General features: G+C 43.5%; 1 protein-coding gene across 1 annotated transcript in view; it reads left to right on the top strand.

The window, feature by feature from the left end:
- STX18 (syntaxin 18) overlaps positions 1-20,821 on the top strand; it is a 1,377,880-nt gene that overhangs the window by 636,293 nt on the left and 720,766 nt on the right. Inside the window, exon 5 of the mRNA XM_044062606.1 lies at positions 92-158. Within this exon, the coding sequence (XP_043918541.1) occupies positions 92-158 (67 nt within the window). The remainder of the gene's footprint in view (positions 1-91; positions 159-20,821) is intronic.

The raw sequence follows: 20,821 nt of genomic DNA, 5'->3' as shown, positions 1-20,821 counted from the left end.
TTTATATGTGTGAAATGTACACTGTTGTAGGTTTCCTGTTTTTTTATGCACTTGATTTTGGAGTTATCCTTAATATTTTTCCTCTACACAGGAGTTTGCAGGTTATATTCCGAGCAAAGAGCAATAAGGGTCAAGCGAGTGGTAGATAGGAAAAGGCTGTAAGTATTGCTGTGCTTTATTTTCAAATACTGTTGCAGTACTTATGTTTTGTCAGGATTTTAAATAATACTCTCCCACCATGTCATGCTGGAGCCATTTTAGATTTACCTTTTTTATTTGAAGGTGCTGTCAAATTGTGTTTCAAAACCCAAGTATGTAGGGTAGATATTTTTTTTACATTGTCTTGAACTGTTTTCCTTTTTTAAAGCAATCTTCCTGTGATACTGAACATCTAGTCCACACAAAGCACATGATTATTTGCCCCCCACCAAAACCACAGGTGACCCTTTCTTTCACTGACTTAATTATGTTTTGAGACTTTTTATCTGTTGAATTAAGTAAGTATGTTTATTGTATTTACTGACATTGGATTTCCAAGAAAGTCTATCTGGGCAGGTGCCCATTTTTAGTAGAGGCCCAGGGAGAAAAGCTCCAAAGTATTACAAAAACATTTTAAGTACAGTAAATGTCCTGACTGAAATCACTGTTGCAGTATTCTTAACATACGGGTTTTCGTCCACTGACATCTGGCTGGGGTACTAAATATTTAACTTCCTGAGTGCAGGTTGTGCATCCATTGGACTATTGATACCATTGCTTCACTTTATTGCATTTCAGACTAGTGCCCTGTTGGTGAACCTTCCTTTTTCTAGTATTTTGATTGTGTAGATCATTTTTTAGAAGTCAGTTAGGAGCAGTAAGTGCGAGTGCAGTAGGCAGATCCCGTACAAGGTCTTGCACACTGTGTCTTTTGTTTACTCCTGGAACAGCAATACAGATTACTCCACCAGCCAATTTGTTCTTAAAACCCTTACGTTGTGGCTTTCCTCCTTGAACATGTTCCATGAAACTCAGCATATAAAACACCTGGCCCAAACGAAAGTGGTGGAATCCCTCTACATCCAACATCACCCATCTGCCTAAGAAGATACTCAAAAGACCCCAAGACAACTTTCAGCCTTGCTTCTCCAAGTCAGATGCACCCGCTGAAGTTAGAGAACCCATGGTTCATCAGATACCCTCTTAGTTGCCCAATACCGAGACCCTGTCATAGGCCAGTATGGCTGCTGAAGTCTTTCAGGTGGCAGATGCCTCAGATGAACCGCATCTCGACATTTCAAAGGGCCTACAAAGTAGTGCCTCAAATCCTTGTTAAGGAAGATGTTCCTGGTTCTCTTATTAGTGTGGCAAGGCTCCAAACCTCTGAGATTATTTCAGGTGGAAGTCACACATGCGAAGAAAAGGCAGAAAACTAGGCATGTGAGCTTCCCTACAACTTCTAAAGAAAAATAATGGATGGACTTCTTTTAGGACATGTTTAAGACAGTCATGGTCAAGAAGCCTCTTTTCTGTCACAGCAGCCCCAGGGCACACCACAAAGACACTTTCAAAATTCCTCCTCATCTCTTGCAGAACAAGATTTGGATTCTGATCACTCCCTGGACTATTGCTCACAGATGCATTCACCCTGAACAGCTTTCCACTGATGATGGAAGGGGTTTCCATCTCCCCTGACTCCTCTACTGAAGAGGCCTTCTTTGGGAAATCATCCAGAACATGAGAAATTTTGAGTGGCATTCTAAGCAAATGTTGGATGTACAAAAGAGGATGTAGTCTTCTGGAAATGGGCACTCCAGCCCCCCCCCCTCTCCAGTCCCAACAGTTCTTGATGTATATCAGGACACCTTTCAGTCTACATCTACAACTCCTGATTCTTGACCTCAGGCACCAAAAAAAAAAAAACAAATATATTCTATAAGGTACCTGATGAACTAAAATACCTCTGTGGCTGGCCCAGCTGCTGTCTCCCCATCCTGGGACAAGCCTTTAAAACATCTCCCCATTGTTAGCACCCTCTCTTCTGACAAGGATAGTAGGGCTATTTTATACCTCTGACACCTGCACATTGAGAGCTATTAGCTACCAGGCACAGATGACTAAATATCTGCTACCTGTCCTGCAGTCTTTGAATAAGGTCATAGCAGAGCCACAATCTGCAGATTCTAAGCAACTAATGCAGTCCTTACAGTCACAAGCAGATGTTCTTCGTGTTTCACTGTTGCAGTCATTACATTTGGGTTATCTGCCTGCAGGTAGCCCTCAGCCAGCCTGAACATCAAAGTCTGGGGTCCTGCATCGGATACTGTCTCTTCATCCATGACATCAGGTCATCAGGGATATAAAGCATGTAGCCGATGCCATTACATCAGTCTTTCTTGCCTTGCGGTGCCCGAAGGAGAAGCAGTTTGCAAGTGCCGGTCAGCAGACTCCTGAAATTTTCGTTTTGGAGTTTCAGAACTGAAGTCTTCAAAAAAGCTAAGTACCCCGCTGGGGATCCTTTTTCTTGCTCTAAACCGATGTTAGTAAAAGTTAACAATTGTATTATCTGTGGAAAGCAAATACCTCATAAAGATTTTCGTTCATACTGCATTCCTTGCTTAGGCCCAAACCACGATGTCCCATGCTGTTGGTTTTGTGCCTTATTCAATCCTCGAACTATTCGTCGTCTTTTCATTTTTGCAACAAACTATTTCGGTACTCTGTTTAATTATCCAGAAATGGCTTCGGTAAGCCATCCAACTACTGAGCAAAAAGTAAAGATAAAGACAGACAGACCGCATAGGTCCAAAGCTGCCAACGACGCTTCCGTTAAGCTAGTCGCCAGTTCGCTGGTACTTAGTGAGGCGGTTTCGCAGCCCCTGATACCCGCTACATCAGATTCACAGGCCTCTACTGAGACCCATTCGGAGTCCGGTATGCCGCGAGATGCTTCTTCGGCTATGGAACCTGTGGATGTCTCTACCTTGGATGGGTCCAGAGCCGCTGTGCAGGCACCGGCTTCTGAGGGTGCATTCAGGCCTACTGACTTGCATTTCAAATCGACGCCATCTTCTTCTTCAGGGCCTAAAACTTGACCCACGCCTAGCAAACCGATGTTCAAACTGCATGGTCAGGCCCATATGCCTAAAAAACAAATTATAAGAATGGCTGAAGACCTTATTACTTTAATTAGGGGAAGCCAGCCTTCACCCTCTAAGAGACCTAGAACTGATTTTCCTTCTGATTCTTCTGATCAGGATTCTGAAATTTCTGTTTCTTCTGATTACCAAGATTTCCCCTTGTCCACCTATGAGGATTCTGATGCAGAGGACTCCATACCCTCTGCTTCCCCTCCAGAAGATTTTTCCTTTTGTGAAACCTTGCTTACTCTTAGGGAGCATTTCCGATGGGAAAGCCAGGATTACTCTGACTCCAAAAAGAGGCTTAGGGAATTCTTACTCCTACCTCAACACAGGCCTTTAGCTATCCCTCCTGTCCTGGACATTGTAGATGATGCCTTCTCGGAATCTAGCCTGACCCCAGACACCTTACCTCCAGCTCCCAGAAAACCTGACGGGTATTACAGAGTACCTGACTCTTACAAGTTCCTCTTCAAGAATCCTACTGCGGACCCAGAGACCATTTCACAGGGACTTAGCATTAAGGCTACTACTGCCAAAAGCCCTACCCCCTCTGAAAGAGATTCCAGAGCCTTGGACAGATTGGGTAAGAAGGTATATACTTCTGCTACTTTGGCCATTAGGGCCTTAAACTGCCAGTTTCATATGTTAAAGTATCAGCAGCATATTATTGGACTACTTAAATAGAAAATGATGTTGATTCCTGACTGTGCTGAAAATAAAGAATTACAGGATTTAATGCATTTTGCTGAACAAGTTGGTAAACATACTTTGCAATGTGGTTTTGACTCTTTAGAAGCATCTTGCAGGGCTGCTGTCACTGGGTCTGTTTTTAGAAGGCATGCTTGGCTTAAGGAGCAAAATGTGCCAGATCATGTTAAAGCTAAATTACTGGATGCTTCCTTGAACCAAGACCGCCTGTTTGGCAACAAAGCAGAAGAAGTACTTAAAAAGATGGAGGAAAAAGCTAAATCTATGCAAACTGTTAAAGATTTCCTGCAAGTACAGCCTCCCAGATTTAGTAGGCATTGGCCCTCTAAGAATTGGTCCTTTCCTGTCTCGTCCAGGTCTTCTCAGTCCAAACCCAGGAACAGCAGACCACCTAGGCTACAGTCTCAAGGTACTCACAGGCGTAAGCAGTGGGGGGCTTCCACTTCCAAAGCTGGAAGTAGTAAGACACCCCCCTATGGAAAACTGTCACAATGACTTAACCTTAAACCTCCCAAGCTCTGCACAACTGCCTGCTCCCTTAGGGGGAAAGATCGCCCTGCATGCAAAAAACTGGGAACTCATTACCCAGGACAAATGGGTTTTAAATATAGTTTCCCAAGGATACAGATTCCACTTCCACACCTTGCCAACCCCAAACGGTTGGCCAGACCTACCCCCAAATCAGTTGGCAGAGGCTCAGCAGCAGGTTCTTTCTTTTCAAAGTATCAGGGCTATTCAACCTGTCCCGGCAGAAGAAACGGGACAAGGTTTTTACTCAAGACTTTTCCTGGTGCCCAGCAAAGACCACTCCTGGCTTCCTACCATGGACCTCTCTATTCTAAACACCTTTTTGGTAATCCCAAAATTCAGAATGGTAATTTTTCATCAGCTGCTTCCTGTGATAGGCAAAGATTCCTGGTTGGCAACCTTGGACTTAAAGAAAGCTTACATGCACATTCCAATAAGGGAATCTTGCAGAAAATACCTACGCTTCAGAGCAGGTTACATGCACTATCAGTTCTCTGCACTTCTCTTTGGCTTATCTACTGTGCCCAGGGTATTCACAAAGTGCCTATCTCCAGTCATTACATTTTACAGGCAAATAAATATTCAAATATACTCATACCTGGATGATTGTCTAATTCAGGCAGAAATCCAGGACATGCTACTAAATCATCTGGCATTTGTAAAGAAACTGCTAACCTCACTGGGGTACACCATAAACGAAAAGAAATCTCATCTAGTACCCTGCCAACAAATTGTATTCCTGGGAGCAAGCTTGAACACAACTTCCCAGATGGCTAACCTCATGCCAGAGAAACATGTTTGACAGCGTACTTCAAACTACTGGCCACAAAGATCCAGCTATCTGCAAGGAAAATCCTGTAAGCCCCTGGGGTTCATGGCCTCTTGCATTCTACTAATTCCATATGCAAGACTCCATATGAGGTAACTTCAATGGTATCTAAATAGCCTATGGTGTCAACATTCTCAGGACCTGGAATCTGTGATTCCTGTCATTCCTTGTGTAAAGGCAGAGTTCCTTTGGTGGACAGAGGCTTGCTACCACAACAAGGGACTGCCATTCACTCTACCCCCTGCTGCCCAAACCCTAACAGACTCATCAGACTATGCATGGGGGGTCATTTGGCAGGGCATTGCATTCAGGGCAAATGGAACCTGAGTCAAATGCACCTGCATATCAATCAAAAGAAATGTTAGCTGTACAGAATTCCCTGACAGCCTTCAAGGACCACATTCTTCTAGGACAGTTATTGGTAAAGACAGACAACACCACTGCTATGTGGTACATAAACAAGCAGGGGGGAACTCAGTCATATCTCCTCTACAGACTAGCCATGGAACACAGCCTTGAGCTACCAAGTGCACCTACAAGCTCATTTCCTGCCAGGCAAGTTAAATTCACTGGCAGACAACCTAAGCAGAAATCTCATTGACCCACACGAGTGGAAACTGGAACCAAAGATATTCAACATTTTGAGAAACAAATGGGGGAACCCAGAGATAGACCTGTTTGGCTCCCCTCAGAATTACTCATTGGACAAGTTCTGTACAAGGACTCCCCACAGACAAGTTTGGAAAGTGGATGCACTGTGTCCTTCACCTGGGAAAGCCTCCTCTGCCTCTTCTCTCAAAAGTTCTGCTAAAGATCAAACAGGACAAACCAAGGACATTACTGATTGCATCCGACTGGCCAAGCCGGCACTGGTACCCCCTCTTGCGCAGTATGTCACTGCTGGAACCATGGCACCTGACTCAGAACCCATCTCTGCTGTCCCAGCAGGAGGGCCAGATTCTGCACCCTCAGCTCCAAACCCTGAACATTGCAGCCTGGCCAATTACCTGAGCTCTCCAATAGCATCCCTCAGTAAGCAGGTGCTAGATGCCATTCTGCAGTCAAGGAGGCCTAGTACTAAAAAATCCTATGCTGAAAAGTGGAAAAGATACTGTTTCTGGAGCCAGACTCAGGGAATGGGCAAAACAGTGCCCAGCTTACCGCATATTCTTCAATACTTAACAGAGATGCTATACAAGGGCCTTTTCTTCTCATCATTTAAAATTCATGCCTCAGCCATTTCAGCACATTATAATACTGAGCCACCATTCTTCTCTCCCCCCCTGCTGAAACAATTCTTCAGAGGGGCCAAAAATTTAAGACCACCCAGGAGAGCCCCTACTCCAGCCTGGGACCTTAACTTTGTATTGGAAAAACTCATTCTACTGCCTTTTGAGCCAGCTACAACTGCAGAGTTGAAATTCCTTTCTTGGAAAACAACCTTCCTTCTAGCCATCACGTCAGCAAGAAGAGTGTCTGAATTACAGGCCGTCATGGCAGTGGAGCCCTTCATCATCTTCCATGCAGACAGGGTGTCCATCAGGACCAATCCTTCCTTTATGCCCAAGGTGGTATCCAGTGTGGCCCTTAATCTGTCCATTCATTTGCCAACTTCTTTCCTAATCCACAGAACAAAGGAGAATGAATACTGCACTCTTTGGATGTGCACAGACAACTTAGATTTTATTTGGACAGGACTAAGCCTCTCAGAAAAACTGAACAGCTGCTTGTTGCCTTTGTTGCAAGGGCAGGGGGGAAGGCCATTTCAAAGCAAACCATTTCTAAGTGGATAGGCCATTGCATTCATTTTTGCTTTAAGCACCATGGAAAACCTACCCCGCAGGGGGATAAGATCACATTCCCCAGGGCTGCGTGTACTTCAACAGCCTTTCTCAGAGGTGTTCCTACCAGGGACATCCTAGAAGCTGCTACCTGGAGCTCTGTACATACCTTCACTAAGCATTACCACTTGCCTATTTTTTCTAAATCCAGAGCTGGTTTTGCCACTGCAGTCTTGCAGGGTTAATAGCTGGTCCTAATGCTCTCTAACTGCCTCCTCCCTTCCTTAGCTTTGGGAAAATACCCAAATGTAATGACTGCAACAGTGAAACATGAAAAACATAGTACAGTTGTGTACACTTACCATAAATGTAGATGTTCGAGTGTGTTCACTGTTGCAGTGCTGGTTACCCTCCCTCCAGCCCCCTGACTTCTCTTGGCTATACCTTTCTTCTTATTTAGTGCATTTCAGCTTTCTGGTGTATTTGCATTTTGTTGGAGGTGTAACCTTATATATAATTGCTTCCATTATGGGGGCACCTGACATCTGGGGCAAGAAAAACTGATGTAATGATGTCGGCTGCATGCTTTATACCCCTGACGACCTGACGTCATGGAAGAAGAGACAGCATCTTACGCAGGACCCAATACTTTGATATTCAGGCCAGCTGAGGGCTACCTGCAGGCAGATAACCCAAATGTAATGACTGCAGCAGTGAATACATTCAAACATCTACATTTATGGTAAGCGTACACAACTGTACTTTCAAATTGCTAGGCATAGCTTCAAATGCAGCTATGATGCTTAGATGCCTTTTCAAGGGCTGCAACCACAGGTTCAATTATGATTTTTTGCAGAGCCAACCCATCCCTAAGGACTTCAAATCTAAAATCCTAGACTCTCCACCAGACAAACACTTCCTGTTTGGTCTTGAAGCTGCAAAACTCTTCAAAGCCTTACAAGAGCAGGGAAAGACCTGAAGGACTGCAGGCAAATTTTACTTTCTCCGTTCCCTAGATGCCACGGGAACTGCCCAGCTGAGTTTACAGAAATTCTCAGACAAACCATATAGGGAATCTCCGATGGGAAGGCCTTCCTTTGGAGGAAAAAAAAATCTTTGACTACCTTGCCAACATCACCTATTCCCTCCTCAACCTCTCCATCCCACCTTTCAAAAAGGCTTTCTGTAGCCGTTCCTTTCTTGGAAATAGTAACCACAGACAAAAGAGGTCCTAACTATCATCAAACAAGGCTGTGCCATCTCATTGGAAAGCATCCCCTGCCCAAAGGGCTTGCCTCTACCACTGTAAAACCAGCTCCCTTTGCCCAGCCCTGTCATTCAGGATTTACTAGATCACGGCACCCTAGGAAAAGGGTACTCAGGAAAGAAGGAAGGACAGTGGAGACCCACTCTGGATCTTCATAATCATCAACCCCCTTTTTCTACATGGAGTTGGGGTGTCATGTCACTTTCTCCATATTTTACATTCAGTGCCACTCTTCTACCTTCATCTACACTCATGCCTGACTGTTGCAAGTCATCTTCTCACACAATTCCTCCACCTCTTCGCTGGATCACCTTGTTTTCTCTTGCCTTCTTCCTGTCTGTCCCAAATCGTCTTCACCAGATTGTATTCTGTTTTCCTGCACAAGTGCTTGAACCACTGTAACCTGTTCTCCTTGACCTTTTCTGCAATTGGAGCTACTTTGGCTTCTGCTCGTATGCCCTCATTTCTTTATCACTTCCACAGTGTGCATCCTACCACCCTTCTCAAGCATTTTATCTTGATCACCTCTAGCTTCCGCAACTGCTCTGCCTTTACTGCCCAGGTTTCAGTGCTATACAGTAGTACTAGATGCACCTCACTTTGCAGCTTCTTTGGCATTCTTCTGTCATGCACTACCCCTGACACTCTGTGCCAGCTGGTTGCAGACCCTCTGATTCTAGCTTTGACCTCCTCATTCGGACTTCCCTTCTCCTCAACAACCCCTCCCAGATATTTGAAGCTGTTAAACTGTTCCACTATTTCCCTTCTATCTCAATTCTCAGCTTCTTTTGATAACATTTGCTGCCATTACAAATGTCTCATGTGTACTCAGTTTCACTCCATGTGCCTTCAGTTTTGCATTCCATTCCCCTATCAGTTGCTGAAGTTCTTGCCGGAAATCTCTCTACAGTGCTACATCGTCTGTGTACATCAACCTTGTTGATCTGTCCCCTCCATCCTGTTTGCTAATGTAGTCCAAAATGCATATGAAGAGCAGTGGGCTCAGACCTGAACCCTGGTGTGCACCCACTCCCACTGGGAACCCCTCTGTGAGACCGAACTCTTTTTGTATGTTTGTCATTGGGTCCTTAGCTTACACTAATTCTACCAGTGTTTCTGGGACTTTGAATCACAGCAGGACTGCTGAAATCAGCTTTCTTGAGACCTTGTCATATACTTTCTTCAAGTCTAGGAATTCCCAGTTGGACTGTTTCCTCATCTCTAGTTTCTTCTTAACTGTTTGTCTCACTGCAAGCAGTGGGACAGTTGTGCTGCATCCTGATTATGAATCCAAACTGCTTCTCTCCTATCTTACTTTCTTGCACTCTGTGTATTCATTTATCAGTCATCTCCAAAACATTTGTGCGATGTAACACGAGTCAGATATGTCTGTACTGCCCACAGTTAGTAATGTCGTCTTTGTTCTTGAACAATGGCACTATTATTCTTATTCTCCAGTCATGTGGGATATGCCTTTCTCTCCACACTGCTATGAGGAGTCTCAGTTGCCATTTCTTCCTTGTCTCACCCAGCATCTTTATCACATCTGCTGTGACCTCATCTGAGCCTGCTGCTTTCTCTGACTTCATTTTCCTTAGTGTTGTTCTTACTTATTCTATGGTGGGCTCCTCCTCTTCTCTCATTGTATCCTGTGTCTGGGATAGTACAGCTTCTGTGGGGTTTTCTTCATTCGTAAGCTGCTTGAAGTACTCCTTCCATCTGTCTTTGATGTAGCCGACTGGCACAAGAGTGTCAGGTGTAGTATATGACAGAAGAATGCCAAAGAAGCTGAAAAGTAAGGTGTACAAAACAGTGGTACAACTAGTACTACTGCATGGTATGGAAACTTTGGTAGTAAAGGTAGAGCAGTTGAGGAAGCTAGAGGTGATGGAGATGAAGTGACCGAGACATGTACTAGAGGACAGATGAAGAAATGATGACGTAAGAGCAGAAGCCAAAGTAGCTCCATTTGCAAAAAAGGTAAAGAGAACAGATTACGGTGGTTTGGGCACATATGCAGAAAAGCAGAAGACAATCTGGTGAAGATGATTTTGGACAGACTGGAAGAAGGCAAGAGGAAACAAGGGCATTCAGCAAAGAGGTGGATGGATTGTATGACAGAAGACATACGATAGTCGGGCATGAGTGTCAAAGAAGGCAGGAGAGTGTCATTGAATAGAGAGAGATGATGACAGTTGACATGTCAGCCCAACTCCATGTAGAAGATGTGAAAAATGGGGATGATGATGATTCTAGTATTGTTAGAACCATTGGACTTGCAGTGTTACAGGAGGTCCTTGATATCCAGGCAGCTAATGGTGTGATAAGTGAGAAGGAGATCTCCTCTCAAAAACCATTAAGACATTAACTGAAGAGCTAGAGCTTACAGGATCTCTTAATAGCTCAGGGACTTTAGTCTTGTGATCATTTTGGTTAGAACCTTAGTGGTTTGATATTTTCATTGAAATACACCCCAAAGGGGGCATTGTACTCAATAATTGGTTTGATGAGTGCCGAGTATAAGGGAGTAATTACCTCTGTAGACCTTGAAGGTATTCCTTTTGCAATTAAGCTGCCCTAAGAAAAGGAATTTCCAGACCACCGCTGTCATATGATGGTTAAACTGGTTAAACAAAAAGGGATGATCAACCCAAGTTCGTAGGTCCCTGAGTACATTTTCATTTTTAGTGTTGTGTTGTCTCTGCAGAATGATGAGGGAAGGGGTTTTCTGCCAAAAGTGACAGTGGTCTGTGTTTAGCATTTAGTCTGAACCTTTTTAACTGCACCAAGTGTTTTCGAGGTAGAGTTCATGCTTGAGTGTTAGGGTGATAGATGGTGACAGTAATCCCCAACTTTTAGTCATCTGCAAACTGTTAGCCAGAGGTCTTAGCTGTTTACTTGGAGATATGAAAAGTAAAGGGCAAAAAAGAGTATCCCAGCACTGAGTGCTAAGGGACACCCAAGTGTCACTTTCATACATTCTGATAGTAGAGGTAGAGACATAATCCTCATCACTGACATTTCACTCCTACCTTAAGAGTCCCCAAAGCAGCGGCAAAATGCAATTACTACACAATACTTTATCACAAGTCTGCTTGCTAAGGCCTGCTACCTCTATAACAGCAACTTAATATCGGTAAGCTTTCAGTTCTGTAAGCTATAGTCTTTAGTTTTTTTTTTTGTTTGTTTTTTCTTTCAGGGGAAGGCATTAGACAGTAGTCAGTCTTGATGTGTAGCAGGAGCATTTTATTACTGCTCAAGCAAAAGTAAATAAAAGAATAAAAAAGGCAACTTTTGAATCTAATTTCCCTAGAATGTTAAAGATGTGTCCAGTCATACCTCTCAACTGTGCTTCATATTTTTGGTCTATTGTACATAAAAGTTGTGGTTTTCTGGTGAATCATTTTAGGTTGAGAGGTATGCTTCCAATAATGCTGTGTAGAAGGCTGGTTTGACACAAGATGTTAAAGTTAGTGGGAAAAAATAAGGCGTTTGAGCTCTCACTGATCAGTTAGGCAAGATGAGTATGAAGCAGCCTTAGGATTTTGGAAATGGCGATGGAAGCTAAGCAGTATAATATGTCCATTCAAATATATGCTCATGTTCTCTGTGGAGATGATGTACTGTATGCAGTAGGTATATAACACTGGCTGAGAAGCTTTCTGAACCAGCAGCATATTTTAGATGCATGGAACTGATTCTCTTAGTGGCTAGGGACATAAAAATGTGGTTTAATAGAATTTTCTCATATTTTTTTTATCTCATTTATTTCTTTTATAGAAAGTAGAACACTTCTGCTGTTTGTTAAATCCAGATACAAATACAGAACATTCAGTTGTCTCTGCTGTATTTATTTCATTTATGTAGTGAGTGTACACAAATTTTTTAAATCAGATTATGGAGGATCCAGTGGTTGAATTAGAAAGTAAGGGCACTCTGAAGTTCACAGAACCAATGGTCATGAAACAGTGAGGCAGCAGTGACAGAAAGGTATCCCATCTTTTAGCCACTTTAAAGAAAATGAAATTACTTTTGAGGGCTTTCGTGATAGAAGAATGCAACAAATGTAACACTAGGAATGTAGCTTGCTGTTTTGATCCCAGATGTTTGCCAAAGAGTAGTAGAGTTTGTTACTAAGTTCTGCCTTCTTCAGTCCAGAAAACTTTAATTATACACATTAACATTTTTTTCTTGCCTTATTTTGAATATTGTGAAGTTGGAGAAGGTTCATCCCTGTTAGGCAGGTTGGGTCAGTACGAAGCTGTTTACTGCATGGCTCAGATAAGATGCCACTTGAGTTACAGTACAAGGTTACTGAGGTAAGTGAAGTGGATGCACAGTAATAAACATTACAAAATAGATATGACATTAGTAGCTGTGCCTTTACTGCCAACTGGAGGACAAGATCATTGAACTTGTGTCAGTAATTTGAGGAGTCCTGATATTCTTCGTGTTTCATTGTTGCAGTCATTACGTCTGGGTAATCTGCTGGCAGGTTGCCCTCAGTCGGCCTGATTAACAAAGTCTTGGGTCCTGCATCGGTTGCTGTCCCTTCTTCCATGATGTCAGGTCATCAGGGGTGTAAAACATGCAGCCGACGCCATTACATCAGTCTTTCTTGCCACGCTGTGCCCGAAGCAGAAGCAGTTCGCAAGTGCCGGTTGGCCGACTCCTGAAATTTTTGTTTTCGAGTTTCAGAACCGAAGTCTTCAACTAAAAGCTTAGTACCCCGTTGGGGAAACTTTTTCTTGCTCCTTACCGATGTCAGTAAAAGTTAATAATTGCATTACTTGTGGGAAGCAAATACCTCATAAGGATTTTCATTTGTACTGTTTTCCTTGCCTAGGCCCTGACCACAACGTGCCTTGCTGTCGGTTTTGTGCTAAATTTAATCAACGCACGATTAAACGGTATATTTTTGCTTCTAAATATTTTGGTTCAAGATTTAACTATCCAGAAATGTCGTTGGTTAGCAATCTGACTATGGGAATATATAAAAAAATGCAGAGAAAAAGACAGAGCCAGACCGTTTGAGGTCCAAAACTGACGACGCTTCTAAGCCAGTCGCCGGTTCACCGGTACTCAGTGAGGCGCTTTCACAGCTCTTGATACCCGCTACTTTTGATTTGCAGGCCTCTACTGAGACCCATTTGGAGTCCAGTATGCCGCAAGATGCTTTAAGTATTGAACCCGCGGATGTCTCTACCTTAGATGGGTCCGGAGCCGCTGAGCAGGCACCAGCTTCTGAGGGTGTTTTCAGGCCTAAAGATTTGTATATTAAACTGACGCCATCTTCAAAACTAAGGCCAGAACCTACTTCTATGTCTAAAAAACCGACACTTGGGCCACATGTACAGGCCCCAATGTCTAAAAAACAAATGATCAAAATGGCTGAAGATTTAATTACCTTGATCAGGGGTACCCATCCCCCTCCTGCTAAGAGGCCTAGGCAAGGCACTGACTATGAATCTTCAGATCAGGTTTCTATTTCTTCTGATTCTTCTTCTGAACAGGATTTATATATACCTACTTATGAGGACTCTGACGCAGAAGATTCCATCCCTTCTGCTTCTCCCCCTGAGGATTTCTCTTTTGGAGAAACTTTACATACCTTAAGGGAACACTTCCACTGGGAAAGTCAGGATTTCTCTGAATCTAAAAAGAGACTTAGGGATTTTCTTCTTCTTCCTCAGCATAGGCCTTTGGCTATACCTCCTGTTCTAGACATTGTTGTTGTTGATTTCTCAAAATCCAGTATGACTCCTGATGCTGTGCCTCCGGCTCCTAGTAAGCCAGACAGATACTACAGGGTTCCTGACTCCCACAAATTCCTTTTCAAAAACCCTACTGCTGACCCTGAAACCATTTCTCAGGGTCCCAAGGGCGTTAAGGCCTCTACTGCTAAAAATCCTACCCCTTCTGACGGAGACTCCAGGGCGCTGGATAGATGGGGTAAGAAGGTTTACACGTCTGCAGCCTTGGCAATCAGGGCTTTAAACTGTCAATTTCACCTGCTTAAATATCAACAGCATGTCATGTGTTTACTTGAACAGAAAATGATGTTGACCTCTGACTGTCTGGAAAATAGAGTTGCAGGATTTATTACATTCAGCTGAACAAGTTGGAAAACATCAGCTGAACAAGTTGGAAAACATACTTTGCAATGTAATTTTGATTCTTTGGAGGCCTCTTGCAGGGCTGTTTTAACTGGATCTGTGATAAGAAGGCATGCTTGGCTCAAAGAGCAAAATCTGCCTGACCATTTTAAAGCAAAATTGTTGGATGCTCCTTTACAACAGGGCAGTCTCTTTGGTAATAAGGCTGAAGAAGTTTTAAAAAAGATGGAAGATAAGGCTAAATATATGCAGACTCTGAAAGATTTCTTACAAGTGCAGCCACCCAGATTTAGTAGGAATTGGCCTACTAAGAACTGGTCCTTTCCAGTTCCCTCAAGAGCCGCTCAAGTCAAATCCAGACATTCCAAAGATTCCAGGTTTCATTCACAAGGAACTTTTAGAACAAAACAATGGAATGCCTCTACCTCCAAATCTGGAAGCAACAAGGCACCTCCCTATGGTAAACAGTCTCAATGACTTTCCTCTACAAATACCAAGCAATTACCTTTCGGCCGCCCCTTTGGGGGGGAACTGGCACTTCATAAACTGGCAACTGATTACCCAGGACAAATGGGTTTTAAATATAGTATCCCAGGGATACAGATTTCATTTCCACACGTTGCCAATCCCAAACAGATGGCCAGATCTGCCTCCAATTCAGTGGGCAGAGGCCCAGAAACAAGTTCTTTCCCTCATGAATATGGGGGCTATTCAACCAGTACCAGAAGAGGAAAAGGGACAAGGTTTATATGCAAGACATTTCCTGGTACCCAGAAAAGACAAGTCATCGCGTCCAATTCTGGACTTATACATTCTAAATACATTTCTGGACATTCCAAAATTCAAGATGCTGACTCTTCAACACTTACTACCTATGCTAGGCAAAGATGCCTGGTTGGTAACTCTAGACTTAAAAGAGGCTTACCTGCATATCCCAATCAGGGAATCCTGCAGAAGATACCTCTGCTTCAAAGCAGGCTACTTGCATTACCAGTTCTCTGCACTGCCCTTTGGCTTATCTAGTGCGCCCAGGGTCTTCACAAAGTGCCTGGCACCAGTAATTGCATTTTGCAGGCAAAGAAATATTCAGATTTATCCATACTTGGACGATTGTCTGATTCAGGCAGAAAACAAGGACACTCTTCTAAAGCATCTGGCATTTGTAAAAAGGGTTCTAACTTGTCTAGGGTACACCATAAACAAAAAGAAATCACAACTGGTACCCTCTCAAAAAATTACATTCCTGGGTGCAAGCTTGAATACAACTGACCAGATGACTTACCTTATGCCAGAAAAGCAAATTCAGTTGATGACTTACTTCAGATAGGTGGCCACAAAAACCCAGCTATCTGCAAGACAAATTCTGCAGGCCTTGGGGTTCATGGCCTCCTGCATTCTTCTAATTCCATATGCAAGACTGCATATGAGGAAACTTCAGTGATACCTAAAAAGTTTATGGAGTCAACATTGTCACAGCATGGAAACGATTTCTATCATACCTTGCCTGCAACTAGAGTCCCTATGGTGGGCAGAGGCCTGCCACCAAAACAAGGGACTGTCATTCACTCAACCTCCTGCCGCCCAAATCCTAACTACAGACCCATCAGACTATGCTTGGGGGGGGGCGCATCTGGCAGGGAAATGCATTCAGGGCAAATGGAGCCCAAATCAAATGCACCTACATATCAATCAGAAAGAGATGCTAGATGTACAGAATGCTCTGACAGCCTTCAAGGACTACCTTCATCCAGGACAACTACTGATAAAGACAGACAACACCACAGTCATGTGGTACATAAACAAGCAGGGGGGTACGCATTCCTACCCCCTTTGCAGACTACCATGGCATTGTGGAACACGGCCTTGACTTATCAAATACATCTACAAGCTCAATTCCTGCCAGGAAAGCAAAATACTCTGGCGGATGACCTTAGCAGAAATCTTATGGACCCACACAAATGGAAACTGGAACCACAAATTTTCAGCATGCTGACACACAAATGGGGGAGCCCGGACATAGATCTTTTTGCCTCACCCCAGAACTATCATTTGGAAAAATTCTGCAGAAGAATTCATCACAAAAAAAGCTTGGAAAGTGGATGCTCTATCAGTCTATGCTTTTCCCCCTCTGCCTCTGCTCTCCAAAGTCCTACTAAAAGTCAGACAGGACAAACCAAAAATGATTCTGATTGTTCCAGACTGGCCTCGTCAACACTGGTAGCTGCTCCTGTGCAATTTGTCACACCTTCCCCCGTGGCACCTGCCTCAGACACCTTACCTACTGTCTCAGCAGAACTACCAAATTCTGCACACTCAGCTCCAAACTTTGAATCTTGCAGCGTGGCTGATCAACTAATTTCACCCATGACATCTCTCAGCAAACCTATGATGGATGTCATTTTGGAGACTAGAAGGCCTAGTACTAGAAAATCTTATGCTGACAAATGGAAAAGATTCTGTGCCTGGAACAAAACACAAGGAATAAGCACAGCAATGCCCAATATTCCTCAGATTCTTTAACTGAGATGCTTCACAAGCGCCTATCTTTTTCTTCCATAAAAATCTATGCCTCTGCCATTTCAGCTCATTACAACACAGAACCTCCACTCTTCTCTCATCCTCTGCTAAAGCAGTATCTCTGAGAGGCCAAAAACTTAAGACCTCCAAGGAGAGTCCCAACTCCTGCATGGGACCTCAATTTTGTTTTGGAAAAACTCACTTACCTCCTCTTGAGCCAGCTGCTATTGTGGACCTAAAATTTCTCTCTTGGAAAACAGCTTTTCTTTTAGCAGTCACTTCAGCTAGAAGGATTTCAGAATTACAGGCTCTTATGGCAGTGGAGCCTTTCATTATTTTTTACCCGGACATGGTGGCTCTCAGGACCAATCCATCCTTTATGCCTAAGGTGGTATCCAGTGTGGCTCTTAATCAGACCATTCATCTGCCAACTTTCTTCCCCAAGCCACAGAACAAGTGTGAGCGGATTCTGCATTCATTGGATATACACAGACAATTAAGATTTTACTTAAACAGGACAAAATCTCTAAGAAAATCTGAACAACTATTGGTGGCATTTGCTGCAGGGGCAGAGGGAAAGGCTATTTCAAAGCAGCCTATTTCCAAATGGATAAGCCATTGTATTAGTTTCTGCTATATGCACCATGGTAAACCTGTCCCCAAGGGGATCAGATCTCACTACACCGGGGCTGCATGTACTTCTGCAGCCTTTCTCACAGGGGTTCCTACCAGAGACATTCTAGAAGCTGCTACCTGGAGCTCAGTTCATACATTAATCAAACATTACCATTTACCTCTCTTCTCTAAATCCAGAGCTGGCTTTGCCACTGCTGTACTGCAGGGCCTTATAGCTGCTCCTAATGCTGTATAAATTCATCCTCCCAACCATAGCTTTGGGATTCTACCCAAATGTAATGACTGCAATAGTGAAACACGAAGAACATAGTACAGTTGTGTACACTTACTATAAATGTAGATGTTCGAGTGTATTCACTGTTGTAGTCCTGGTTACCCTCTCTCCAGCCCCCTGTTTTTCTCTAACTATACCTCTCCTTTCTTTTACTATGATTAAAAGCCTTTTTGGTGTATTTGCTTTTGTTTGAAGGTATATGTTTTGTGTTTTAAATTTTTTAAATATATATATATATATATATATATATATACATATATATATATATATATATATATTTTTTTTTTTTTTCCCCATTTGGGGTGCACCTAACATCTGGGGCAAGAAAAACTGATGTAATGGCATCAGCTGCATGTTTTATACCCCTGACGTCATGGAAGAAGGGACAGCAACCGACGCAGGACCCAAGACTTTGTTAATCGGGTTGACTGAGGGCAACCTGCCAGCAGATTACCCAAATGTAATGACTGCAACAGTGAATACACTCTAACATCTACATTTATGGTAAGTGTACGCAACTGTACTTTCAGTGTACAGGCCATGAGACTCCTAATTGTTTGTGGTTTGCACATTTGCCTGCTGATCCTCAGCCCCCTCCCAACCCTTTGGCTAGTTCATTCCAGATCATCTGAATGTGATCAGCTTGGAGGGGGTTTTGTTTAGGCAGCCAGTAGGGGTGGTTTGGGTTTTTACCTCAAGCCGTACACTCTGTCTCCATGAGCTGTCCTTGCTGGTCATCCCTCACTTGTCTGAGAAGCACTCCTAGCAAACAACCCTGCCACTCCCATCCTTAAGCATAGGCAGTGGATTCCCTGGCTTGCATCGAGAGAAATCACACCACCCCTTGTGCTTGCTGAGTGCTCTTAACCAATCACTAGCCTTCAGAAAAGGTGAGCAGGTCACAACCCTTCACTCTGTCCCTCCCCGCCTGATTCCTGTAAGGTGAAGACTACTAATCAAGTGCTAAAAGTCAGGGCTCCATCCCTTTGTGCCATGGAGCCAAGCTGTGAGGCAACTAAGTAAATTTCTTGTCATTTGCATTTCATTTGATGGTAAGGCATGTGTTTCTTATCTCATTTGAAAGCTACCTAGTGTGTCTGTGTTTTCAAACTCATCCCGTTGCATTAAACAAGGAAGGAAAATAGTGCAATATTTCCTCACTAGTTTTGGTATATATTCCGGTTCCTTTATTAATAACATTTGATCTGATGTTATCATTTTCATTCATTCCGCGACCTGTGGGTTTCGGATCTGACCTCAGATCTGACTTGGCCACTTTCCAAGCTCAAGATCCAACACTCAAGCTCCTTCTCTCCATCCCATAATGCCTCCTTCCCCAGAATACCTAAGATCTCATTTGCCGCTCAGCGAAGAAGCATCAGGATTATGTTGCTCCAGTGTGAACTTCTGTAAGTCAACTGTGTCGTTGTCCTTATCACACCTCCTTCCTCTTCTCCCACTTCTAATTCCATCTTGGCTTAGTTATGTAACAAAAAAGCCTCCTTTGTAGTTTTAAAGTTAATTCTAACTTAAGTCGTTTTCACACATTTTTCTTCCGTTTGTCCGGTCTCTCTCTCCTTTTCTTCTTTTCTTACTTTATCTTGTATTTTTTTGGTTTATCATGGCTGAAAAAACAGATAAACCTTTGGGTTTTAAAAAATGCACTTCCTGTGGGCATAAGATTTCCTTGCCTGATGCCCACAGGGAGTGCATTTACCCTGCTCACCTAGACAGATGTTCTTCGTGTTTCACTGTTGCAGTCATCACATTTGGGTTATCCGCCTGCAGGTAGCCCTCAGCCGGCCTGAATACAAGAGTCTTCGGATTTCTGCTTCGGAGGCTGTCGCTTCTTCCATGACATCAGGTTGTCAGGTGTATAAAACATGCAGCCGACAACATTACATCAGTCTTTCTTGCCGTGCGGTGCCCGAAGCAGAAGCAGTTCGCAAGTGCTGGTTGGCTGTCTCCTGAAATTTTCATTTTCGAGTTTCAGACCCGAAGTCTACAAAAAAGATAAGTACTCCATTGGGGATCCTTTTTCTTGCTCTTGCCGATGTCAGTAAAAGTTAACAATTGTCTTGCCTGTGGAAAGCAAATACCTCATAGAGATTTTCATTCTTAACTGCATCCCCTGTTTAGGCCCAGACCACGACGTCCCTCGCTGTCAGTTTTGTGCCTTGTTCAACACCGAACTATTTGTCGTTGGGCTATTTTTGTAGCCAAATACTTTTGTACTCTATCTCCGTACTCCGAAATGGCTTCGTTAAGCCATCCGATTACCGATCTTCCGAAAAAATGTAAGGATAAAGACAGAGACAGGCCGCATAGGTCCAAAACTGCCGATGACTCTTCTGTTAAGCTAGTCGCCAGTCCGCCGGTACTCAGTGAGGCGCTTTTGCAACCCCTGATACCTGCTACTTCAGATTCGGAGGCCTCTACTGAGACTCGTCGCGGGATGCTGCTTCGACTATGGAACCTGCAGATGTCTCTACCTTGAATGGGTCCAGAGCTGCTGTGTAGGCACCGGCTTCTGAGGGTGTATTCAGGCCTAGTGACATTCATATTAAACCGACGCCATCATTTCCATCCAGAAGTTCCGAATTTTTCAGGCCAAAAACTCGCTCTATGCCTAGAAAACAGACGACCAAACAGACTCTGGCCCATATGCCTCAAAAACAAATGCTTAAAATGGCTGAAGACCTTATTACCTTAATTAGGGGAAGCCAGCCTTCCCCCTCTGAGAGACCTAGAAGTTTCAGGAATCTGATATCTGTGCTTCTTCTGATTGTCAGTATTTGCCCTTATCTACTTATGAGGATTTTGATGCAGAGGATTCCATTCCCTCTGGTTCCCCTCAAGAGGATTTTTTTCGGTGAAACCTTGCATACTCTTGGGGAGCATTTCCGCTGGGAAATTCAGGATTACTCTGAGTCCAAAAAGAGACTTGGGGAATTCTTACTCCTGCCTCAGCACAGGCCTTTAACTATCCCTCCTGTTCTGGACATTGTAGATGATGCCTTCTTGGAATCTAGCATTACCCCAG

Source organism: Protopterus annectens, chromosome 2.part1 (genome assembly GCF_019279795.1).
Source record: "Protopterus annectens isolate FY-2018-M chromosome 2.part1, PAN1.0, whole genome shotgun sequence".
NCBI lineage: Eukaryota > Metazoa > Chordata > Ceratodontiformes > Protopteridae > Protopterus > Protopterus annectens.
The sequence above is the reverse complement of the archived record's forward strand: the minus strand, read 5'-3'. Positions and strand labels throughout refer to the sequence as shown.